At 39.9% G+C, this 27,164-nt stretch overlaps 1 protein-coding gene across 3 annotated transcripts; it reads left to right on the top strand.

Annotated features, from left to right (window-relative positions):
- Positions 1-13,893: 13,893 nt before the first annotated feature.
- Positions 13,894-25,165, top strand: pitx1 (paired like homeodomain 1). Of its 3 annotated transcripts, XM_005807205.2 has the most exons (5): positions 13,894-14,027; positions 14,531-14,585; positions 20,720-20,869; positions 21,533-21,735; positions 23,635-25,165. In XM_005807205.2, exons 2-5 carry the CDS (start codon positions 14,540-14,542, stop codon positions 24,181-24,183), a joined length of 948 nt encoding a protein of 315 aa, XP_005807262.1. In that variant the 5' UTR covers positions 13,894-14,027; positions 14,531-14,539; the 3' UTR covers positions 24,184-25,165. The 3 variants fall into 3 exon arrangements, with proteins under 3 accessions (XP_005807262.1, XP_014327301.1, XP_023197459.1); XM_014471815.2 differs by lacking the exon at positions 20,720-20,869 and having other exon boundaries at positions 13,895-14,027; XM_023341691.1 differs by lacking the exons at positions 13,894-14,027; positions 14,531-14,585 and adding an exon at positions 20,411-20,574.
- The last annotated feature ends 1,999 nt before the right edge of the window (positions 25,166-27,164 follow it).

Below are 27,164 nucleotides of genomic sequence, written 5' to 3'. Positions count from 1 at the left end.
TCCAATATGGTTAACCTTTTAATGTGTGTGTGTGTGTGTGTGTGTGTGTGCGTGGGTGTGTGTGTGTGTTATTTCTGTAATTCTCCATGTGTGTCAACACATCATCATATTGTGGGTTTTCTAGTTAAAATGACGCCAACCTCCTGACCTGAGTCCAGTCACAAACCCACTGACTGAAAACCAATTAGTCACACATTTTTACATCCGTACACAAACACACCCAACAACACACACAACACACCCAACAACACACACAACAACAGAGAAGATGGCGCACAATGTGCGTCTGCACCCGCTGAAATACAAAAACACATTGATATAATGTGCAGCTATTGGAAAACAGTGAAAATGTTTAAATGAGCACAGCCAAAGGCAAACATGGCTGCTAACACACACACACACACGCACACACACACACACACCCACACACACACACACACACACACACACACACACACGCTTCACTGGTGGTCCTGGTCGGTAAGAAGCTAAAGCTCCTTCTCCTTTGTCTCCCGTGGGAGGCCCAGACAAAAGCAACAACCTGACAGGTAAACAAGCCGTCATGTTTGGGCAGAGCGACCTGAAGAAAAGCCTCTCGCTGTTCTCAGCCTCACCCGGCCGCCGCTCCCGCCTCCAGCCCGGCCGCCGCTCCCGCCTCCAGCCCGGCCGCCGCTCCCGCCTCCAGCCCGGCCGCCGCCTGCTTCCCTTCACGCCGGTCAGTTTCAACACTTTCAGCTGCTGTGTGAAACTGAACCAGTTAGGGAGCAAATGTAGCTGATTGCATCACCTGAACTCGTTAGCTTTGCTAATATCACTGAGGCTATTGATAGAGGAAGCTAGCATTAGATAGTGGCAGGTTCCCATAGCAACTGACATTTAGCAGAAGCTAATGCTAAAGCGCTAAATTCAAACATGTTCAGACCCCCCATGAGTCAATGACACGATATATAACACAGCATAAAAACAGGCATAGCATAGCGCCCTCGTCAGGCTAAAAGCTGTTAGCATTACCTGAACGGTGACATTTCTCTGGTGACTGATGCTAACTCTGTTGCTAATTTTTGCTGCAGGACATCAGTAGATTTTAAACAGTTTGAATTGTGAAACTCTTCTTCTTCTTCTTTTTTATGACGGTTGTCAAGAAACGTTAAGGTTGCATTACCGCCACCTGCTGATAGGAGTTTGACTCAAAACGTCCTTATTTACAGAAGTATGATCATATTCTGTGATCATAATCAGGCAGCAGCACCATCATCCTCCTATCTCTTCCTGTTGTCTTCCTCTTTGTCTTTTCCGCCAGTAGTAACTTCCGGTTCTTGATCCTACTGCAATTTTTCAAAATGATATAATCTCATTATAATCAAAACCCACTTCATCCTGGAGCAAAAACCTTTATCAAAAAACTTTTTTTTTCAATCAAAACAAATTTATTTTTGCAATTTGAATTTGCACCATAATGGAGCCACAGCTACTGGCTGCGTTTCCATTAAAAAATGTCATTTTCAAGAAGTTTTTGTGAAATAAATTGTGAAATGTTAAAAAAAAAAAAAAATTAACACATATAATAAAATAAGGTTTTATTAGTGTAGAATATTTTTTTCCACAATTATTCATACATTGTGAACCTTGACCCTGGGTCCATCCATCTCTCGTTTGAATTTGTCCCAAATATGATCATTGCACCTGGAAAAATAATGCTTTAAAAATAAAAAGGTGGCGCTGAGGAAAGCAGAGATATTGTTGCCCTGGATCCCAGGAGCCCTGAGTTCTGATTTCCATCTTTTCATTACCTTCCTCTGATTCCGCAGCAGACCGAAGCCGAACACGTAAAGCACAGCAGAAACATAAAGTTTAATCATTTCTCAGCCAGTAGGTCATCAAGCCGAGTCATAGTTTAGCGTTTTTATTGAAACCTTGATCAGATAAAAGTGTCAGAGGGAGATTTGGACGGTGCGTTACTCCAGAGGCCGAGCAGCGCGGTGGGAAAGCTGAAGATAACCAGAGTTCATCTTCCTCCTCCTCCTCCTCCTCCCTAACTCCTCTTTAACCCGGCCCGGGTCAGGCTACTGTGTGTGTGTGTGGATACACACACGAGGAGCAGGGAGAATGTTGTTTTGGTGTAACAGTGATGTTTTCTGTGGAGCGGCTGCTCTTGGGCTTACCGGGTTTTTCCTCCTCCTTCATGACGCAGCTCTGGTTTAAAACGGAGCGCAGCTGAGCTGAATCCTTCAGCTTCTGATTGATGAGCTCCAAAGAAAGGTTTTTATTTCCTCTGCAAGTGCGCCGCTGCTTTAGAGAGAAGTCTTCAAAAGACTCTGCACTCTCTCTGGCCTCGTTAATGACAGAGTCCTTGTGCTTTTTTATCAGAAAGCAGAACGTGAGAAGGAGCTAAAGTACCTCCTGCTAAAGACTCTCATGCTCGGCCTTTAGAGCTGCAGATAGTGTTTTATCTGACAATCAAGATAAAACTGCCAGGCTAGGTTTAATGTTCCAGCCTTCCCCCCTTTCCATTCCCGCTCTGGGATCATGTGGGATTCCCAGGGAAGGGCAGTAAATTGTCGGACGGGGCGACGTTGTCCTCTCCCTCCTGAATACCTTTCTCTCTGAGAAGCAGATAGAGGAGTTTCACCTACACGTCCTTTCTGAAAAACACATCCATCACGGTTTTTTCCTCAGGGATGATGAGAGCTTGAGGTGGAGCATGTGCTGATGTAAATACGACCGTGAATGCATGTTTCTCAGGTCCAGCTACTTCCAGGATTTGCTTTGAGAGAGATGAAATACGCTGCTGACCTTTCCTCTGATTGACAAACGTCGCTGAAGCTGCTCAGCAGACATGAGCCGCTCGCTCCACCGCAGCATTTTTCTGCTAATCAATAAGCGATGCTCGCTCTCTGAGACGTTCCGCCAAGAACACGTCAGGCCCTCTGGCTGAATGCAGGATGCGGCTGATATATGAAGATCTCAGACAGAGATGGAATTTGCAGGTGGTTTAATGGAGCAGCATCACTTTGGGTCAGCTGTCAGTTCAGGTGGAAGTCAACACGAAGCTTCACCAAACATTTCTGCAACATCTTCTCCTACCAAAATGGACACAACATGCTGGGTTCATCTGCAGTAAACATCCATAAATCATCTCATAATAATCTGTAAGCAGATTTAAAGGAACCAGCAGATTTAGCTTCATGGAAACGTAACGAACATCATCTGCATAGAAAGACACAAACGTTCAGTCTGCAGATCCTCGCCATGGGTTCAAAGTTCAGATGTGATTATCTTAATGTTACAGCAGAAACATTTCAGTGTCTTTTATTTGCATGTTCAGTGTTTTATTAAAACATTTTTAACAGATGATTTATTGGTTTTAGTGTTTAAACGCAGCAGAGTTCAAATAAAGGCCTGGGGTCTAGTCAAAGCCTTTTAATCAGGTATTTATTTGTTTATGTTGTTATATCATTCTGTTGAGATGATCATAATCAAATCACATTAAATGTAAAATTAATAGTTTAAATGTGGGTGGCAAAATAAAGATGAATCCCAAATCTTTAACTTCATGCCTATTTTACAGAAATATGTCATAAAATAATAGAAATTAAACTTTCTGTACGAACCGCTCCGATTCGTCCTCTGTGTCCTTTCATCATTGTGCTTCATTATAAATTTGAAGTTTTGTTTTTTTTCTCCAAACGTTTAATAGTTTTGTTAACAATCAGAAATCCTCTCCATGTTTTTCTCTTCATGTTTACCTGGGGTAACCATGGCGACAGGCAGCTGGAAATCCTTTCATAATATCCTAATTATCATTGTTCAAAAGAATATTTCATGTAGAATATATGTGAGCAGAATAAAACAATCCAGAAAGACACTAAATAACCTGTTTTTATGTTTCATATTTTTATGTTTTAATCTAGTGAAAGTAATAGTCTTTATGTATTTTCATATTTTAATGTAAGATTTGATGTAAATGTGCAGAGTTTTTATTAAAAACTCAACTCTTCATTCAGAGGTTTTGGTATTTAGAAGACAGTTTTATTTCCCTATTATATGATATTTATTACTGTTATTAATAATGTGATAGTATTTAACAAGTTGAGCTAAAATATGAAAATTTTATGTCTCATGAAATAATTTGATTTAAAACTTAAAACAAGAAAAAATTATTCAGATTTAAGAAAAATGTTTCTCTTTTTATATTAGCTGCATGAAAATATCTGGTCTCAACTGTAAATAATGTTTTATAATTTAGGTTTTTAATCAAACTTTAGATTGAATTTTATTACCAAACTGCACTTTGAATATCAACAACTTTATAGAGAAATCAAACCTTGGAAAACCTTGAATCATTTCCAAGAATTTAAAGCACCGAGTGAAACAAAGAGTTTCATCAAAACTGACCCAGAAGGCCGAAGGTTCAGCTGCAGCTGGTTAATGGCTGAACAGACGTTGGAGGAAAACATGAAGCGCCGAAGCGCCAACCACGTCACTGCTGCTGCAGCGGGAACCAGGACAGCCGCTTTTTGTTGTGAAGTCAGACAGAAACGTTCGGAGGGCGCGGCGTCACCAGGCTGCCTGAAACGTCTCAAACTTTCGGCTCACATATTTGTCCTGCAAAAAACAAAACCAGCAACGTAAAGAGCCGGTGAGCAGGAATGCAGTGAGTCACGGCTGGAGGCTGGAGAATCTCGTGAGAAGAGAGCTTTCTTCTTGTCAATGTGTCGCCTTTTCTGGGCAGCGTAGTTTTACAAATCCAGCCTTTGAGGTGAAACGTCACAGTTACTGCAGGGAAGTACCAGTGACACCAGAGGAACCGGTACCAGAACCACTCAGACGTTCAGCTCAGGGTGCAACACGACCCTATGACCTTCAGTGATGCAGAATCAGAGCATGAAAACACATGAGCACAGATTGGTGCTTTAGTTACATTTACTCAGTTACCTTTGAAAAAATGAACTTTTAGGAGTTTTTTACTTTGCACTTTTTATCATAACGTATCACTTCTCTTATTTAAATTTCTAGATACTCGATGAATGAAGAACAAATTTAAACAAAAACTCACCAAACCTGCAGTTTCATTTATAAATGTGCAAAACTGTCGATATTCATGTCAAAAAATACAATTATGCAAATGCAATATTTCAGAATCAGAACTTCTTTACTGTCGCTGTGCAAGGAAACAACAAATTGGAAAAATAGCAACTCTTACGGCAGGGCAAACACATAAACATAAGTATATTTAGATAAATATGAAATATCTAGCATAAACACAAGAAACAACCAGGATGTTAAGAAAATGATAAGGATATAAACTAATAGTAAATTCCATTAAATAAGAATTTAAATCACAGCTGAATGAGTTGGTTTATGTCATAAGTTATTAAAAACACGCGGCGTCTTCATCTCGCTCCAACTGCTTCCTGTCTTCTTCTTCTTCGTGGTTTCTGCCAGTAGTAACTTCCTGTTGTTGATCATGTGACTCAGGATGCAAAAAAAACGTTTCATTTAGGTTTTGGAAATAAACCAAAAGTAAAACGCCTGATCCCAGCATCAAGATTTTTATTTAAAAATTAGTTTTTTCCATAATTTGTGTTTCCATTAAACAAATTTAATTTAAATATATGTTCAATGGAATCACAACTGAAAGTTTAAAACTGAAAGAATCAGATTTTCTAAATGTTTTCTTTTGATTTTGTTATTTTGTAATTATGTTATTTATGTAAAATAACATAATTTATTTAAAATAATAATTATTATTTTTTTAAACATTGAATGACTGAAGTTCTTGAGAACCAGATACAGTTTCAGTCGTTTCTGGGTCATTTTGACTTTTCCTGAAGTGAAATCAGTTGAAGTGGTTCTGCTCTGAACGCCTCTGAATAAGAGCGATATGCTGTTCATGTGTTCATATATTCATGTGTTGGCCTCGCAGCAGCTACAGGTGAGCAGGGAGTCAGTGGCAGCTTCTGAATCATCTCTGGTCTTTTTGTTTGGCAGACCTTCGCCTCGCCTCCCGCCTTTTCAGCGCCCCTGAAGCGAGAAGGCTGCTGCACTTGCTGCTCTGTGCGCCGCCTCGTTGGCCCACCTTCAGCTCCAAACTCCCGTGACAGAACAGAACACTCACTTTGTCTCCTGTTTGTCCAAAAATTGTTTCAATATGTATTTTTGGGAACTGTGATGTTTGCATAATAAATCTTTGTGTCAGGGGAATACAAAGAGAGCTATAGGTCAAAGGCTGGGTGGGTAGCACACACACACACACACACACACACACACACACACACACACACACACACACACACACACACACACACACACACACACACACACACACACACACACACTCTCTCTCTCTCTCTCTCTTGTTAACTCTCCATCTACTTTCCATTCTGTCGGTGAGGCGGTTTTTCCAGCCTGCTGTTCTTATAGAAATGCTTCAAACCTGCAGCCAAAATCTACGGAGCAACAATCAGGTCAAAAAGAGTTTTTATGTGAAATAAATTTAAAACTGATTGTCAAGTACATTCTTTTTTATTTCAGCTTGAGTGAATAATTTAATTCTTTATTTTTTATATTCAAAACGGTTTTTACCATGTTAAAATGTTGATATAAATTTAGACTTTATTTTTCAATTTTTACATTTGAGTAGAAAACCATATAAATCTTTGAATGAATATTACTGTTTTTAATATTTAAACTGCAGAGGATTGATTATTTATTTCAGTCTGTTCACTGCTTTGTTTGTTTTTTCATTATTTTCTACGTTTTCCTGTTTTGTCGCCTTCAGAAGAATTTCAACGCTCCTCGTCTGACAAGAGAAACCGAGCTAAAGAAGAATCGTCCTGTGGAATATTTTGATATGTAACTTAATAATAATCTTTATTAGGGTGAATATGAAGCTTTTAATATAATTTATAACTCAGGAAAAACCATTTCAGCCTACATTTTAAACATTATTATTTATATTCTTGCTCTGCAGCTGTCACTATTCCTTACATATTATGCCTGATTAATTATTCAGAAGCTCCACTGCTCACTTTACGCTCTGATTTGGTGAAGCTGCAAGAAACATTTTATATTTTATTTACAAAAAGCAAAACTTCCCTTTTACTTAATTTGAATCTTAATGTCTCTGTTTACTTTTCTTCTTTGCTTCAGAGGTTTGTTTTTATCTCTATATAATCATTTTTATGAATGATAAAGTTTTTGTCTTTCTGAAGGTCATTTAAAGAGTTTATAATTTCTAATTAACCTGAAGATCCTGAGCATGTCATGTGACTCAACTGGTTTTACTGGTTTAAAGTTTAATGTTTCATTTTACCATTCGTTCCATAAAAACAAATGCTAATCTAATTTAGTTTAATTTACATAAAATATTAAGAATAGAGAATATTTTTTACTAAATATATGATTTTTTAAAAACTGACATTTAAAAAACTGCAGATTGAACATATTTTTTTCTGTTTTCCAGAATCTGTCAGCTGCCCTGACGGATATGTCATAATATTTTGGGTTTTTGAAGCTTGAAAAGTGAAACAAGCATTAAAGTTTGAACAAACGTTCTTAGCAACATTTGATAGAAAATCATTATATTATATTGATTTACTGCTTACAGTCGAGTTTTGTAGTGAAATAAGTTTCTATCATCCAGAAATCTATTTTAAAGTAGAAAAGTAACTTTTCAGTTTTGCTGCTGTTGTTTTCTCACGTCCTGTGAATCTCCTGGGGCCAAAGGCCCCGTCACTAAAACCTAGTGCCGCCCCTGGTCCATCGCCGCCCTGATGACGCAGCAGCTCATCATCAGACCGACACGAAAACTTTATCTGGATGTTTACTGAGAGGAATCTTTCAATATCCTGTGTGAATGTTGTCATTTGCTGCTTGTCACATGGTGACCTCTCTGGATCCATCGTCTCAAACGATAAATCCGTTGTTCCTTCATAACAGCTGAATATCTGTGATCTAAAAAGCTTCCAGTTTTCAGGGCAAATATGAGAAATTGGTTTCAGTCTGAGCTGTTTTAGGGTCTCTGTCGCTTTAAATCCAAACAAGCTGCTGCTGGCCACGCCCCCAACTCAACGTTTACACTTGCACAAGAAAATGGCTGCAAACAGATGCGCAATTATACAACCGTACATCTTTGAAAAGCATCAGTGGAGCCTCCTGCACAACTAGCCAGAATGAAGCAAGTCAACAACTAAACTCTTGTCCTTTTCAGCAGCCATTGTACAGAGGAAAACCAGCTGGCCAACCGCTGGAGATCAGCTGGGGTTGCTAGGTAACAGGCTAGGCTGTGGTTGCTAGGTAACGGGAGGTTTTTGAAACTGCTCTCCTTTCTGACACCAAACAGCTTTAACCTGTCGACTAAAAACATCTGAGTGGTTTGAACTGATTCCGCTGTTTTTAGAAAAACTTTGGACTTAAATGGAAAAATAATAATATATATATAGCTATAAAAATTCAGTGTTATAAATTCACTCCTGTTCAGTTCTATGATGGGAAGGATTTCTTTAATTAATGTTTACAAAAGGTGAAAGTGTTTTTATGAAGTGTTTCTAGACGCATTAGTGTATAAACAGTCATTTCCTGCGATCTGCAGCAGAGCCGGCCTCAGCGGGTCGAATCAGCGGCTAATTCCACCAGAGCCGATCGGATCCTGCAGCTCCGTTTACTCATCCCGTCTGAAGCTGATGCTGAATACAGAGCAGACCTTTTCCTCTCGGATTAGTTTTTATCAGCTGGAGATGCAGGTGGATTGAAGGGATAAACAGATATGGAAACCTCATTCTGCAGTAAATATCTTCGGCTTAAACTCTTACAGAGGAGAAAGCAAAGACTGTTAAAGGCCTCGATATCCACAGACAGGCAAATCCTGAGAACCTGCTGCAGCTTCCTGTGGAGTCGCTCCGTCATGCACAACAAGCCGGCTCAACGTTCCTGTTTAATATTAAATCTAAATCTGAGTTTCTTCTCCTCTGAATCGGATTCTGCAGATTCACCTGCAGGTACAAATTTCATTTTAGTGGAAAAACTTCATCCGAGTCAAACAGGAGTTTTTTATCTGACTGCGACGTTTGTTTGTTTACATTATTATATATTTCACAGGTTGGATTTCTGGGTTTATTTGTCTGTTCACGGCGCCTTGCCAAAGTATTTACACATTTTAAACTTCTCCACATTTTGTTGTAACCACAAACTTTAATGTATTACCAGGGTTTCAAAGTAAAGCAGAATGATAAAGTTATTTTTTTTATTTGATCACTTCAGCTGCTGCTAAAGCTGCAGATTTATTTTGGAGAATAATTTATTTTCTATCTGTGTTTGTAAAAAGTCTCAGCATCAGTCAGGTTGAACGGAGAACATCTGCAGATAATAACTTTAAACTTTTACCACAGAATCCTACTGAACATTTTTTTAAATTACTTGAGTAATTCTGCAATCATTTTATATTTATACATTACTTTATGTTGGTCTAACATATAAATATCCAGTATGGTTTCAACAAAATGTGAAAAAGCACCAGAGGGATGAATGTCTCTGATACTGAATAGAAGTGAGCTGAGAGCGGAGCCTTGAGGAACTCCATGACTTTTATCACTTTTATGTAAAAGTTTATAAAAATCATTTAGATTTTTTCTGTTTTGAGTGAAACATTTGGCTTTTGGGAGAACAAAGAGTCCAGAACATCAAGTCCTTTTATTCAGATTTCTAAACATAAATTAAGTTATAAACACTGTATGTCTGATTTCCTCTCATTTTTCTGTACGGTAAAGGTGAACAGTGCCATAAATGTACTTTAGATAAAGGTTTTACTGTATGATTTTTGTCAGATCAAAGTGTAACCAGGCTGCTGTGAGGTTCTACCTGCAGGTCCAGAGAGGAGACCAGTCTTTCTCCAGCATCATGTTTATGCTCAGATGTGAAACTGGAAGCTGGACGTCCGATTGTCATCAGCGCTAAGCCCAGAAGAGCTGCTGAGTTTGGACAAAGTGGAAAATGATGATCTACGCTGCGGAGCTGTTTATGTTGGTAATCTCCCAGACCGGCCTAATCAAAACATCTTTAATTTTACTGCTGATCGGAAACTGTGACATCTGCATCAAACACCCTGAGAGGGGGACAGCTTCAAAGCGTGACGCGTCCCTTCCTCAGCGTGGCTCTGCTGATGACGGGATGAGCTCACCCTCATCTGCTGCTGTGTTTGGAGGAGGATATGCATCCATAAGGCTGCAGACTTTATGCAGTAAATATCCCTGCGTCGTTTAGCGTCTGTTCTACCATCGCAGCTGGCCGGCTGAAGACAGACCGAGTTAGAAAAAACATCTTGGACTTAACAAAAGGTTTTCTGTTCTGTGGAGCGGCCCGACGTGAAGCTGAGAAAATCCTCCTGATTGATTCTGCAGGATCTGGACGGCACGCCGCTCACAGACACTTCTCTGCTCCTCAGCGGGCGGAAAAAGGCCTGACAGGCTAAAACCACCGGCTCTGCTTCTCTGACGGACGGTGGAAACGCTGAGCTGCAGATCAACCAAGAAATCAATCACTTCAGTTTTTATTTAAATAAAAATAAACAGCAACTGTAAAGTGTCACTTCTTCAGTTTGGCTGCATGAGAGCTGTTCTGTCATTTAGGAATAACTATTTACAGTGCAGAGCCGTCCACCAGACAGACAGACAGACAGACGGGTCCGGCCACAGACACACACCTGAATAATCCCCCCACCTATTTACACAGGAGAAGAAGAGGCCACGGCCTGCAGGGTGACACTTAACTCCTCCAGTCACTCGTCCCGTAATCACAGCATTCTGCTGCCTGCCTAATTACAGCCTGCCTGCCTGCCTCTGTGTGTGTGTGTGTGTGCGTGTGTGTGTGTGTGTGTGTGTGTGTGTGTGTGTGTGTGTGTGTGTGTGTGTGTGTGTGTGTGTGTGTGTGTGTGTGTGTGTGTCACAGACTCATTATCTAGCATTGCAGGCCTCACAGGTAGACAATTACACACTCTGATGGAGGCTATTACGAGCATTTTTACCAGTACACACTGATAAACAAACTGTAAGAGTTAAATCAACCAAATTAATTAAACTTGTTTCATTTTAGTTGTTTTGAATCAGCCAGAAGATGCTAAAATAAACTTGCAAAATAAAAGAAAAAATATTATAAATGTTTAAAATTGTTCAAATAGGCAAAATGAAATAGAAAGAAGTTTCCCTGATGAGCGGCTCATTAGCCTCAAGCTCAACCTGCTAGCAAATATTAGCACAGATGCTAAGCTAGTTAAAGCTGGATGCAAAATATAATTGATGTATTTTAACAAAGTGACATGTAAACAAATAACTACGATATGCCTTTAAGAAGCAGCAGCTGTGTCAAACTTAAGAAGCTCAACTTGCTAGCAGGTCTGACTTTTGCGTTGCGCTAAGCTAAACGCTAACAGTGGGCCAGAAGTGTCAACAATATGTAAAAGTCACAACACAACAGCAATTTCTTCTGTGTGGCTTTTCATTTTGCTGACCCTTCTGGGCCACCGTAGAACTAGTTAGTGCTAGATAGGCTACAAACTAATTAATTTGGACAGAGTGGCAGCTAAAAGTTTTCCTTCACAACAACATCCAACAATGATTAGCCACAACATGCTTGTTAGCATGTGCGACGTTTGTGTTACAGCTAAAGCTAAGCTAGCTGAAGCTGGATACAAACTTTGTTTTTTTCAATTCTGACGGTAGCATGTCAACAACCGTCTCAGGTTTAACAGCGCCACCTTGATGGTAAGTAGCCTCTGACTTTAACATTAGCGCTGATGCTAAAATAACTGGAGATACAAACTTTTAAAATCTATTTTAACTATTTAACGTGTGAACCTTTTCATGGACAAACACTGCTAAGACAGCTGATGATTAGCAGAGACTAGCTTATCCAAATAGCAAGTTAGAATTTAGAATTAGCTCAGATGCTACGTTAGCTAAAGCCAGATGCAGAATGGATGGATGAAAATTTAAATCCCATCAGAATATTCTGGTTGATAGTTTTTTCTGAGTACTAATGTCACATAAATATGCTCAACACTAAAAATCTCAGTTTGCTATTAAGTTTGAATTTAGCATTAGCACCATCGCTAAATTAGCTAAAGTTGGATTAAATCTAACCTTAAACCTTTTTGTACCATAACTTTTAATGCAGATCTTAAGTGTTGGTGTTTAAATTGTAGCCGTTACTGATTATCAGACAGAAAACACGCAGCTAACACCGACGGCTTTATGCTAATAGCCTCAGAATAGAGACATTTATTATTAACACAACTTTCTATGCACTGAACACGAAAAGAATAATTAGAAATAAATCAAAATCTAATCTACATGCTGAGGAAGGATTTACTAATTTAATCATTTTTGAACATTACATTTATGAACGGTTATGTTCAATTGAAATAAAATTACTTTAGAAATGAATGTTTAAAAACTTTAGAAATTCATTTTTCAGTTCATTTTTGTTCTGGGTCGGTACATGAGCAACAAACAGGAAAGATGCAGAACTTTGATCAATTATAAGCCAATAGCTGTGATAAGCTGTATTATCTTTTATAGTCAGTTAATTTAGCTAAACCTGCTGTAATAACCCCAAACCTGAAGCGCGCCCCCTCTGTGTGGATTCAAGGACCTGCAGGTAGAAACTATCAGCCCAAATAAATCGGCTCCTGTTTCCCGGCGCGGTGGACCTACAGGAGGCCAGAAGGGACAAATTTCACATTTTCTCTGGCGTCTTCAGGGCCAAAATGAACCGAGTTTGAATATTTAAAGGTTATTTTTCTGCGCCAGGCTGAATGTCTGGGCTCGACCCGAAACACGATTCAGCTTTTAGATTTTATCTTTAAAATAAATAATTCTTACATATTTAATTTCATTTGCGTTATTTAATGAATGAGTTGATGCGGCCGATTCGCTTCACCTCTGACCCGGATCATCCCGCCGCTCGGCTTCCGGTTCCTGTGTTTCTGCGGCGGGAAATAAAGAGAAAAAGAAAACCTGTTTTATCACCTTTTTCTTTTTTAGGAAACATGAATCATTTCCTCTGGTATTTATCTGATTAATTTTCAAAAGAAACAGAAGTTTAATTTGAAAAACCAAACTGTTCACATATTGAACTTGTAATGACAAAAAAAGAAAAATCGTTTTTCTTAACGATTCTACATAATCAAACAATAATCTGTTTGGTTAATTATTAAAAACACACAAAACCTTTTTTCTTATTGCTGAACATTTTCTCAAATTCACCCAGTTATTAGTAAATCTGGCAGTAAAACATTTATTTTTATGTTACATTAAGACATAACATTTGTCAAAGTTAATATATAATTCATGCTTACATAAATTTCTGTTATCATATTTGAGAAAATGTCAAACAAAAATCTAATTTAAATCCGAGTATTAAACATAAAAATATGAACGGGAATAAATTAAATATAAAGTATAATAATAAGTAATACAAAATGTCAAATAACGTTAAAACAAAAATAAATGTGATATCAGAAAGTATCAAAATAACAAAAACAAATTTATTTTAAAAACAATAAATACATAAAGTACCAGATATGTTAGAGGGCCGCTTTAGTTTATCCAGAATTAATAAAAAGTTTAAAAACGGTAAATGAGTTGAGTAAGAAAAAAACATGAAGATGTAAATTTATTTTTGTTTCTCTCGTAATTATAGTAAAAGCAGTTTGATGTTTTCATCCCCAATCTTTGGTTTTCGGGATGAAGAGTGAAGAAGATGCAGGAGGATGAGGAAGGTGACGGGGTGGGGGCGTGGTGACGTCACGGCGAGGCGTGCAGCGCAGCGCGGAGGAGAAAAGCGACGCAGCGCAGCGCGGACGAAACCACAGCGGCGGTCACCGCGGACGCAGCGTCACGCAGCCTCACGCAGCCTCACGCAGCCTCACGCAGCCTCACGCACACACCGCGCTTTGTTGGATTTACTGGACACCTGCATGGGACGCAGTCAGGCTTCTCCCTTCACCTCTTCGCTCTACTGGGAACCAACTGGTGAGTAACTGGTTCTGACTGGGAAGCTTTAGAGCTGCGAGAAAAAAACAAATAGACCAGAAAGAACAGATTCATTCATTCATCAGCTTTTCTGATTTTTATTTTAATAACAACACGAGGCGCAAATAAAGTGGAATTTTACGGCTGTGCGGAAAATCAGGAAAACATTTTGAACATTTCAGCTCGGCTGAAGGACAGAGGAGAGATTCCCGCAGATAACTGTGTGTGTGTGTGTGTGTGTGTGTGTGTGTGTGTGTGTGTGTGTGTGTGTGTGTGTGTGTGTGTGTGTGTGTGTGTGTGTGTGTGTGTGTGTGTGTGTTCGTGGTTCTGGATAAATGATGAAGGTTCCGTTTGAAGCGACGCTGCGGATCAATAAATATTTTCTCTTTCTTTCTTTCTGCTGTTTGTTTGTTTTCACTTTTTTCTCTCCAGTTGAAATGTTCAGATTCAGAAACTTGATGAATATGTTTAATAAACTCTGGATAAACGCTTGTTGTTCGCAGGGATCTGGAATGGAGCTGAATTTGTCCAAGAACGTGATTTCATGCGGAGACTCAGGTAAGAACCGGAACCTTCATCTTCATCTTCATCTTCATCTCCCAACAGATTCTGGAAAAACTTCAAATCTACATTTATTCAAACTCAGAGTTTAGTCGCAGTTTATGCTTCATAAGTTTCTGAGGACAGAAACGCGCAGATGTGCGGATTATTAAATGTTCATGTGCAAATAAAGGAGCGAAAATGACTTAAGTGAAGGAATTAACTGATGAATTTTTACTTAAACATTTAAAAATCTATATTAAATAAGTTTAAAAACACAAACTCTAATCATATTTGTTTCATTTCCAAATATTTTTGTTGAATTATAAAACATATAAAGAATAAAACATTTTGGTTCTAACAGATGAAGGACGGACTTGTTTCACTTTTGATTTTTTCTTACATTACGGAGAAAAATAATAACTAATTTAATTTTACATGTGAAGCTGCGCGTCGTTTCGTCCTGATGGTCATTTAATGCCATGAAATCCGATCCAACCAGAATAACTGGACCGACATCAGCGGATTGTTAGAATGATAGAAAATTATTTTGAATTAAATAATAATAATTTTTAGAAAACGACAGGAACGTCACGTGGTGCGCGGCTTCATTTCTACCGGGAAAATATTTAGTTTGAAACAACCTGAAGTAAAAATTTCTGCTTTAATCTGCAGATGAAAAGAAAAACATTTTATGTTTTGTCTAAATGTGAAGCGACTCATTCACTGTAAAATCATAAATCAGATTCAATAAATGAACAGCTGGTGGTTTGTTCACAGGAACAATAAAACTACAAACCGGGATGTTTAGTTTAAAGGTTCAACTAAAAATGACAGAAACCCCCCAAAATGATTGTTTATGTAGATTTTAATTAAATATATATATATATATATATATATATATATATATATATATATATATATATTAAACATTTAAATTAATTTATGACTTTACTGGTTTTACTGCTTGAAACTACTTAATATTTTTTATTTTAAGAACTTGAACACAAAGCATGGAGATGTTGTGATAAAATGTTGGGCTCCCCCTGCTGGCCTGGAGGAACCAAACCAACATGTAGATCGCTTATGCCTCAGGCCGGCTCTGGCCAGTCATCAGCTGGAGAAGTTAAAATTATTTCTAAGTTTTTCTGGGGAAACGTTTTACTGTTCTGCAGAAAATGAACAAAATTTCTTGGAAAAAAGTCACACAAAAATCTAAAAGATTTAAAGTTTACATTTATTTTAAATTTAAAAATTTGCTGCCTTTCAGAAAAATGAATAAACAATTCTTATAGATTTTATAGACTTCAAATATTGGAGAGATTTTTGCCCTCAAACATTCCAGTTAATGTTTTTATTTCTAATAAATATACGGCTGCTCTGCAGAGAACTCCAGAATATTTCAGAAAACAAACGTCTGGTGGAAATATTGATCTAACTGATAAATAAAGTTCAGATTTTATGAAACTTTTCCCATAAAATGTAACGTCTAATTTTAACCATGAAGATCTGACAGAGTTTAGTTTTCTGCAGTTTTCTGGTGAAACTCAGCAGCAGCTGCTGACTTTGCGTATGCCTCAGGCCGGCCCTGCGTATGCCTCAGGCCGGCCGTGCGTATGCCTCAGGCCGGCCGTGCGTATGCCTCAGGCCGGCCGTGCGTATGCCTCAGGCCGGCCGTGCTTGTTGTGGACGTTCTGCTGGTTCTGGATGAAGGATGATTTTATCGGCTCCGTCAGCCTCAGAGGGGATTTCTGTGTGTTTTCTGCTCATTAGCCGTTGTTCTTAAGCGCTGTTTGGATGTCAGAGTCGGAGGTCAAACGGGCCTCGGCCCACGCAGGGGAACCGTCACCACGGCGATAATCTGCCCAGCGCTTCTCCAGTTACCCAGCGGCTCCAGTTACATCTCCGCTGCTGGTCTCGCTTTCAATCTGCTTTGTTTTCCAGCTGCAGGGGAAAAAACGGCACTTTTATTCCCTCCGTGTGTTTGCTTGGTGATTAATGAGGCTCACACTTTATTTTTACATCATGGACAGGAGAGAGAAAAAAGTACGAATGTTTGCGCTGCTGCTGGACCTTTAACCTGTCCTGCCGGATGGAAAGGCTTTTTAACTCATCCATCACACGCAGAAGTGGAGCAGAAGGACGCAGGCGAGATGGAGGCTGGAGTATTTAGATAACCGCCATCGATCAGCCGCACAGCAGATCCACTCGTCTCCTTTACAACATCACAACGTTCCAGATGTAGAGATGATGCATCTTCTCTGAGCGATATTAAAATTACAATATTAACTAACCCTGCAACTCGGCCTCTTACACTGCAAAACACCAAATCTTACCAAGTTTATAGAGCAAATATGTCAGTAAACTAACTTACAGGAAACGTTCAGCGAGAAGAAACAGTTTCAGTCATTAATGTTGATGAAAGATTATTTCACTTACAACTTGGTAAAAATGTTTTACTAGAAGTGAAATAATCTGCAGAGAAACTAGAACTGTTTCATCATTATTAATGAATTTATTTACTTAAAACAAACTTATATCTGCGGAAAAGTTACCTGTAAGTTTTAGTTTAGTCTCCTTTTAAATGATTTGGCAGGTTTTGTGTTTTGCAGTGTATGTATTTATTTCTCAGTTTTATTAAACATTGTTTTGGTAACAAAGTTGTTTTCTGAAGTAAAACCTGGAAACGGATCCATGTGGCGCTCCGGGTTAAACGCTCTGTCGCCGTGGAAACGTGTCACTGTAACTCATGGCAACTAAACCTCTGCTGCGACCAGAACCAGGCTCCGCTCCGGTTCCCCTAACAAATCTGTTTCTGAAGCGGCGGCGTCCCGGCAGGCCTGCGCAGGTCGCTGCCCTGATTCCTGTCAGAGAAACACGCAGCAGCCGCAGCTCTGAGCCCAGATGTTGAGCAACCGGGCCGGTCCGGGTGCTGCGGGCTGGATCTGATGTCAGGAGGCTCGCACACAGGGCGACATGCAGAGTCACAGGAACAGTTCATGCAGGACTCGTATGTTCAGTCATCAGCAGGTCGAGTTTTTATCTGAAAGCTTCTCCAGTTTCAACTGAATTGGTTTGATTGTCCAGTTAATTTAAATGATCATTTTCCAGAGTAAAGGAATTAAACTGAAGATAAAACTAAATACAAACAACACAAATCTGTGAACCTCTGTTTTAAAGTCAATGGTTCCTTATGGGGGACGGCTCAGGTCCGTTATGACTCAGGCCGGCTCTACTTGACCTGCAGGACGAACTCGCTCCGTTCGCTTCGACTCGCCTGAACGTAAAACCAGAAACTAACCGAAGCCTGAAAACATGGACGCCCTGAAAACATGGACGACCTGAAAACATGGACGCCCTGAAAACATGGACGCCCTGAAAACATGGACGCCCTGAAAACATGGACGACCTGAAAACATGGACGCCCTGAAAACATGGACGCCCTGAAAACATGGACGCCCTGAAAACATGGACGACCTGCTGCGGGCAAGGAACGTAAAAACCCCAAAACATCCAGAACCCAGAGTCCAGAACCCAGAACCCAGACTGACCGTCAGACTCTCTGCTGAGTATCATTACAGATATTAAACGCTGGAAAGTCTTTTATTAATTTAGCTGAAATAAATTCTGAAGATGTAATTTTTTCTGGACTCGAACGAAGCCGACTCTGTTGAAATGTTTTAACCGCAGCAGCAGGAAGGACTTGACCTTTGACCTCCAGATCTACTCAGAGAAACGAGTCAGAAAAGTTTGATCATATCGGTATGCGTGTGAAAAATGAAATGAATTGAAGATGGCAGAACCAGAAACAGAGAATCTTTCTATAAATAATCTGTTGAATATGTTGGTAAGACTCATAAAATTATGAATTTCATAAACTTTAAAGAGTCCCAAGTGAAAAAAAAGTTTTTTCTGGTTTGGTTATTTTGAACAAAAAGCCGGCCTGATGCATAAGCAAACTCAGCAACTACAACTCAGGTTTCACTGATTTTTCTTTTTCATTAATTTGTTGTAATTGTGCAAAATGAAAATCATAATTTTTGATATTCAAAAGGAAAAATGTAAATCATTTCACTGAGTGAAACATTTTAGAAATTAATTTCTTCTTTGCTCCATTTGACACAATAAACTAGAATCAGCATCAATTATTATTTTTCTCTGAAATAATCTGGATTAGATGGAAAATATTTTTCATCCTCAGTCGGATTTTATCTGAGCTCTAGAACAAATTTTCACATTTTACATAAAAGCTGAAAAAATTCAGATTCTGGAAACAAACATTTGATTATTGTGAAGTTTTCTGTTATAAGCTGTAATATTAAAGTCGTGTTGAATGTGTGAAGCTTTAACATTTAAAACTTTATGAAAGAAATTAGTTTTTTATATAGATTAAAGTAGGAAGAAGAATGATATGAGCTGAAGGTTAGGACACCCAGGCCAGCAGGGGGCGTCCAAGAGCAGCGGACTCATCACACAGAATGAAGCAATAAAAACTTTAAAACTAAAAAAACTTTAAAACTTTAAATGACTTTCAAAATTATTCTACTTTATATTTTATATAATAGCTTTATTCATTTCTCTATCGATTCTGGGCAGATTTTAGTTTTGAAGAGAATAAATCCTTTAGCATCATGCTAATCATGCTAAGCATCATGCTGATTACATCATCAGACAAACCAAAATATAAAGTTAAGTAGAAATTTTGTTATTATAAGAAATAAAATGACATTAATTCATATAAGTAACCAAAACATAAAGTTAAGAAAAATAAAAATATTATTTCAATAAAACTTCAGAACCTTTAACAGGTTTGACTTTCATTCAGTTTATTGCTATAATAAAATGTCTCAAGTCAAAAGTACAGCACTGTAAAAATATGTTTTTCCAAAAGTTACTCAGTAATTTTAACTAGTTATTATCTAACTAATTTACATAATAATTATAATTTTCTATTCATTCACTCCAACATGTAAACCAACACAATGAAAACATGCCGACATGTTTTCCATGTTTTAGTTTTGGCTTCCACTTTTCTTCAGTATAATATAATTTTAGTAAAATAAAATAATAAAATCCTCATTAAAAATATGGAGATTGAAATTTATTTATGCGTTTTGCTGTTTTTCTGTGTAAATATCTAAAGGTGAGAGAGCAGCAGCTGGTGTGTGTGTGTGTGTGTGTGTGTGTGTGTGTGTGTGTGTGTGTGTGTGTGTGTGTGTGTGTGTGTGTGTGTGTGTGTGTGTGTGTGTGTGTGTGTGTGTGTGTGTGTTGTTTAGATAATCAGCAGCTGTCAGAATCTCAGCGGGTTTTCTGATCATTTCATGTTTCATCCATCAGCGCATCGTTCATCCGGACACAATGAAGCAGGAAATGTTTATCCAGCACACACACACACACACACACACACACACACACACACACACCGGTCTCTGTGTGTGTAAAGGAACGCAGCAAACATGAATTAAAGCGCCTGTTTTTATTGCGCCTCCTGAATCCCACCGCAGAAATATTAATAATACCAACATTAAATATTTATGAATTTATGAAAAGAGAAGCAACAAGTCGCAACATTTATTTGTTATTTGTGATATTAATGTCGCCACTTTGTAAAACTGATCCATAAATCATTTTGTTCATGTGGCCACGCCCCTTTTTTAATCCATAAACTTTCTATTGGAGCAAAAATAAAACCAAACCGAATCTGCTGCCAAGATTCTCCGGAATGTTTTCCAACAACCAGCCGAGCAGTTTGGACTTTTACATCAGCGGGACGCCGGTCGGGTCACCGTGACGTCATAGTCCCGGGGCGGTGGGGGTGCGTCGCGGCGCAGGTTCGGTGGGTTGGACTGTCGCTCTGGGAGGTTCCGAGCGGCAGGAGGAGGATCTGCTGCCTGACAGTCGGAGCTCCGAGTCGGTCAGAGCGCACAGCAGAGCCGCGCTGCTGCAGACCGGACCGGACCGGACCGCTGCCCGATGCCTCGCGTTGCTTCACCTCTACAGAAACTTTGTGGGTTTTGGGGAAACCGAACCTCTGGTGGAAATCCTCCGCGTGGCCGCGCCGCTCATGTCGCGGTGTGATTCTGGATCTTCGCTGTCGCAGCTGCTGCAGAGCAGGACCCACTTTCTCACTGTCCCGCATCCTTCTCTTTAAGGTGGCATGAATTTGGACCGAATCTCGGAGGCCGTGAGAGCCGCGCCGCCCCGTGACGTGGCCGCCGCGTTTCATTTACAGAGACCAGCGGAGGCCGGCAGGGAGGCGTTAGAGAACTCAAGCAGCGAGTCCTCAGACGCAGAGCTGGCAGGTAGATACCGCCGGACGGAACCAGACTCTTCCTGTAAAATCCACTTTTTATTGAGCGGAAATCATGTTGGTGCGTAAAAAGCAGAGAAATCCGCAGCGGGACGTTCATTCACGCACCAGCAGAACTCAGAGGTTCAGCTTCACCCAGATCTGTTCTGTTCTGGTTCTGCGCCGCCTGAGCCAATCACCGGGCCGGATCCCGGACTGGGTCACGGAAAAATGCGCGGAGCCCGGCCTGCAGTCAGACAATGAAACAAACTAAATACCATCAATCTGAACCCAGCAGCAGAATCAGCTGCAGTTCACCGCCTGCTTTATTCACGAGTTTAACTTTGGCTAAACTTTCCTCCATCAGATCTCAGCCTCAGATTAGAGCGGCCTAAACATTTCGATCAGTGAGAACAGAATCGGTTGTAAATGTGTGAGAATATTTGCTTTTCTTTCTCTGCTCAGGGATTTTATGAAAATACTTGCAAATGTCTGACCTCAGGCTCTCCGCTCCCCGCTCGGTTAAAACCTGTCGCTGTTTTGCAAGTTGGAAACTGAATCCGCGTGTGAAATGTTGAGCAGGTCGCGTGAGCTGCGTGAGCTGCGTGAGCCGCGCCGCGCAGCGCAGCGCAGCGCCGCACGTCTTCACCGCTCCGCCGCTTTCTGTTCCCCGCAGAGAAGGAGCGCAGCGCGGAGCACCGCAGCGATGACGGCAGCGCCGACGACCCGAAGAAGAAGAAGCAGCGGCGGCAGCGGACTCACTTCACCAGCCAGCAGCTGCAGGAGCTGGAGGCCACCTTCCAGAGGAACCGCTACCCGGACATGAGCACCAGGGAGGAGATCGCCGTCTGGACCAACCTGACGGAGGCCAGAGTTCGGGTAAGAGGCCCGGCGCCATGTTGGAAACACGTCCAAATACTTCATTAATCAATCTGATTTATTTTCAATCACAAACCAACTAGAAACTCTGTTTTTGTCAGGGTTGAATGTTTTTCCTTCTATTTTTACGGCGGCAGCAGCAGTGAAGTTTCTGCTCTGTTATTTATATTCCGGGTCAAATAGTTTGACCTTTTATGAGGCTGAAGGATTTTATTGTTCCGCTTTTTTCTGAAGGGTTTGCGGTTCTGAACGATCAAATGTTTCTCATCAAACGAGATTTAATGAAAACCCGCAAATATTAAAATGATTTTAATGATAAACATCAGGACGAAACATTAAACTTAAAAACGAAGCTTGTTGACTTTTTGTACATATTTATCAGATCCGGTTTGGATCTTTGTTTCCGTTTAATCACAAACTTCAGACTAACCGACACCAGAAACCGAACCTTTCCTTTTCATCGTTTTCTCCTGTCGGACCTTTTCCCGCGCAGCCACGCGCGTTTCTCTGGGAATCAACGAGTCGGTTTTGTGGTGGAAAAGCAACCGGTCCCATTTGGTTCGGTTTCCTGCGGAGTCCAGACTCGCTGGTTTTGAAGGAGGAAAATCATTTTCTGTCATGCACTTTATAAAAAATCAAAGATATTTCTGTTAGTGTTAAAAGTGACATTTTGAATTATTGCAGCACTAAGTGGCTGCAGATTAAAAAAACCAAACGGAATTTATTTTAATCTCTTCTGGTCGACTTGTTTTCCTTCATTTTCCTGTTGCAGCTTCTGGAGATTCTTTAGGTTATAAATCATCTTCATCGGACGAAACTTCAACTGTTTCAGTTATGAATTAAAAAACGATTCTGCAAAGTGGCGGCGCGGCGCAGCCCGGTCCGGTCCGGTCCGGTCCGGTCCGGTCCGGTCCGCTCCCACCTGCTGGTTTTATTCAAATCACCAAACTCACGCAAAGATCATATTAGTAACGTTTTCATGTCTGATATTGAATGTAAAGTTTCTCCGTCGGAGCTTCAAATAAAAGTTAAATGGCGCAAACAGCTGCGGATCAAACTGCGAGTTTTCATTCAGACTGTTTTAGTTTCGATCGGTTTGATTTTATGTGATTAGATTTTTTACTTTGTTTTCTCTAATCCAGTTTGATGCGAGATCTATATCTATATATCTATAGATATATAATTGGATGTTTTGCGTTTCAGAGAAAAAAGCATTAAAATGACTTAGAATAACTTCAGTATTTATGTATTAAACAGATTAAATTTTTTTATTCTACCTGTGGAATATTAACCAAAATTAATTTAAAATAACGACATATTGTTTTATTGTTTTATGTTCAGAAATAAATTATTGCAAAGCGATTTTAAAAAGTTCAGCGCATACATCATATTTATTTAATAAAGAGCTTTACACTTAAAAAACAGATTAAAACTCAATAAACTATCTAAAAAATGTTCTGCAGTTTTAATGCTTCATGTAACGTTCACGGACCCACGGGAGTTAAAGCAGCTCCGTGGAAAACCCACGATAAGGAAAGGAAGACAAACTGACGAGAAAACATTATTATTATTATTATTATTATTATTATTATTATTAATAATAATTTTGCTACAGTGATTTTTCTGCACTCTTCACAATAATACAAAATAAACTGATATTTTATTTTAAAAAATGAATAAACGTTTCTAAAAACTAAAAGCATTAAATTATTTTCCTGATCATAAACTATAATCTGCATGAATCCTTAATCTGGATTAGAATTAGATTCGGTTGCTGACGCGAATCAGGATTTTCTAATCTAAATGTGGTTTGGCGCCATGTTGGTGACCAGACTGGAGCTGAATAGTGTGGCTGGCAGCCTCCGGGTGTCCCGTAGTGACGCAGTGTTTACCTTCCAGGTGTGGTTCAAAAACCGCCGGGCCAAGTGGAGGAAGCGGGAGCGGAACCAGCAGATGGACCTGTGTAAGAACAGCTACCTGCCGCAGTTCAGCGGCCTCATGCAGCCCTACGAAGACATGTACCCGACCTACACCTACAACAACTGGACCAACAAGGGCCTGGCCCCGGCGCCGCTCTCCACCAAGAACTTCACCTTCTTCAACTCCATGAGTCCGCTCACCTCGCAGTCCATGTTCTCCGCCCCGAACTCCATCTCCTCCATGAGTATGGCGTCCGGTATGGGCCACTCCGCCGTGCCCGGCATGCCGGCCCCGGGCCTCAACAACATCAGCAACCTGAACGGCATCGGAACCTCCGGCATCAACTCGGCCATGTCGTCCTCCGCGTGTCCGTACGGCCCTCCCGGCTCGCCGTACAGCGTTTACCGGGACACGTGTAACTCCAGCCTGGCCACCCTAAGACTCAAGTCCAAACAGCACCCCACGTTCGGATACAGCGGCCTGCAGAGCCCCGGCTCCAGCCTCAACGCCTGCCAGTACAACAGCTGACGGGCCGCGGGGCCCCGAACCGACCCGCAGGATCCGCATCTCACCCCGAACCAGCAACCGAACCGACCTGGATCCCTGCGGTCATTTTTTCCGTAAGAGAAAAAATGGATTATGCGGGTTACAAGTTTACCACGAAACATCTGGAGCTTTTCTAGACAATGAAGACGTGTTACATTACTGCACTGTACATATTTAACTGGACATAAAACCACACTGGGATTCTGGTTCCGGTACTGGTTGGGCTGCTTGGTGGCTCCATTTCGCTTCTCCTTACTTCCATTTCGTAGCGACGCACTTAAACTATTCAAAATCAAAAAATCATAAAAATACTCTAATTATTTCATTTGATATTTTTCTGAACATTTTTTTCATCCGTTTCGTTTCTGATGAGCAGAAACTGATCCGCAGGTGGTTCCATTTCGTACCTAAAAAAACAACAACTAATGGCGCCCAAATCATCGAGACTAATAAAAAAAATAAAACTAATTAATTACGAAACCGCGAAATGACCGGCATCCTTTGCGGCTCAATTTCGTAAGCAAAATACCCATAATTCATTTCGGAATGACAGGTACGAAATGGAGCCACAAGTTTTGCTCTTTGTTCGTTTTTGTGCCGAGATTTTCAGTCAAGAAAACAAATAAAATGACAGAAAATGACCGGAAGAGGGATTATTAATAATGATTAAAAAACATAAATAATTAATGTTAAGAAACTGAAACCAGAAAGGTGAAAAAAGAAGAACTCTTGACTTTATTGTACATATTTTATAAACGCTTCTTTGTGCTTTTTGCCACCGACTGCTTCTCATTTTTATTTGCTCAAATGAACGAAAAAAAAACTCAACAATGTTTAACTTGCCGTGATTTAATGTAAAACTGTTTAACCTGAACTGTTTATAAATGATCCAAAGTTCTCGTGTTTAATGTAACATGTGTGTCTGAATAAATCCACAGAAAACTAAAAAGGTTCATTTAAATATTTAACTTCCACGGAACGTTTTATACTTTAAAATAATTATAATCTATTAACTCTCATTTGATTTACTTTCAGTCTTCCTCCTCATCGAGGCTGAAGGATGAATGTTAACGTTAAAAACTTATGATCCACCAAATCACAGAAAACGGCGGGTTTTATTGAATAAATCAGTAAATCTGATTATAATCTCTCACATGTTCTCCTTCCGGCCAGAAGCGCTCAGTTTATTCAGTCAACATCATATCTGCTGTTCTGACACCTGCAGAAATCCTCATATCTGTATTATCTATATTACTGCCACTAGACTGATATTAGTGTTGAACCTGATAGGTAATCTGCAGGATTAGGATTAGAGGCAGCCGTTAATAAAACACTGAAACATGATCAGAATTAATTATTAAACACAAATGATTTAAAATGTCATTTATAGATAAGAGCGTGACTGTTTATAAAATACATTTTGCTTTATTATTAAAACTTTTAATCAAACATTGGGAGTAATATTTCTAATCCTAAGAATTAACTTTTATTTTCCTTGTTGATCAGATTACAATCTTTTCCTATTAATTTTGACCTCAAACATTCATTTGATTTATAACCTTTTTATTCAGAAACAGCAGGAAATTGTTTCCTTCTGATTTTCCACCTCGTTTCTTTTCACTCAAGTTTCCTTTGATTTTGTCTGAACGGGTCAAACGATGGCCGCGTTTCCTCATTTCAAACTTTCATATCATTTTATTTATTTGTCATAATTTAGCGAGAAAGTCTCAACTGGACCGTTTCTGATTATCTGGTATTTATTAAAGTTTTGTAAATATGAATCTTCATCTGTTCAGACCATCGGCGGCGCGCATGATGGTCTGCGCCATCACGCGTGCCCGCGCCGCGTTTATTTAAGGCGCGCACGCGCATTGCTTGTAATTGCAGCTCTTGGCTTTGATTATTAATCCTCTGGCAGCAGGACGCGCCGCGCCGCGCCGCCGCGCCGCGGTGATTCGCAACAAAAACAAAACGCGCAAACTGTCGTAAAACGTCTCCAATAGTTTCCCTGATTGCGGCTGTAAACGAGGCGCGGACGCGCACGCGCACATGCAGGGCAAAGTTCAGCGCTGCTTTATACCTGGTAAATATTTGAACAGTTTTTCTCTGGTTTTAATCTCCACAAACCCCGGAGCAGAGAATGGAAGAAAATAGAATTGTAATGGTGCAAAAACTGCGCATTTATGGCTAAAAATATTAGCGCAATTCTAAGCTGAACTAACAACAAAAAATAAACCCAAATAAAACTAAAATCAAACAAACATCAATCAGAAAGTGTCACATGTTCCAGTTCAAACTCTTCTGGGAAACCGAGGATAAAATTGATTTAGTAATTAATTCCTTTGGATCAGGTGAGGTAAATAGAATATCTAAAACACGCAGGGAATCTGGAGGAACAGGATTGGTCACTGGATGCGTTACCTGGGCGACACTGTAAAAACGGCAAGGTTAAAACAAGTCAGTCTGGAAGTTAGCTAACCCAGTACTGGGTCAAACATTGACCAGTTCAGCCGTTGGTTTAACTCAGCAGGTCAGAATCCATTACTGAGAAACAATCAACTTCAAACCTTTCCTTCTGAAAACACAAAAAGATCAAACTATCTATGTGTGTTTGATCTATACAGGTAGATATAATATCTATATCTACTATATTCATTTCAGCTACAGCCAATCAGCACAAAGCAACATGAGCGCTGATTGGCCAGCCAACGTCATAAATATTTCAGTTTCCCATGATGCATTGTCTTCTGAATACTTTAGATAGGCTGCGTTTAAAATCTGCAGGTTTTCTGAAAATAACCTGAACAGAAGGGATTCACTGAAGTTGTGACTGTTAGCTTTGCTAGCCACTTAGCATGTAGCATAATCATCACACTGGGACTGACAGTTTCCTTTACCTGAGACGGAGCTGACGCTGCCTCCGCCATGTTTTTACAGAATAATCTTTCAGCTGCAAGTAAACT

Source organism: Xiphophorus maculatus, chromosome 11, assembly GCF_002775205.1.
Source record: "Xiphophorus maculatus strain JP 163 A chromosome 11, X_maculatus-5.0-male, whole genome shotgun sequence".
Lineage (NCBI taxonomy): Eukaryota > Metazoa > Chordata > Actinopteri > Cyprinodontiformes > Poeciliidae > Xiphophorus > Xiphophorus maculatus.
Note: the sequence above shows the minus strand (reverse complement) of the source record. Positions and strands in the feature narration are given on the sequence as shown.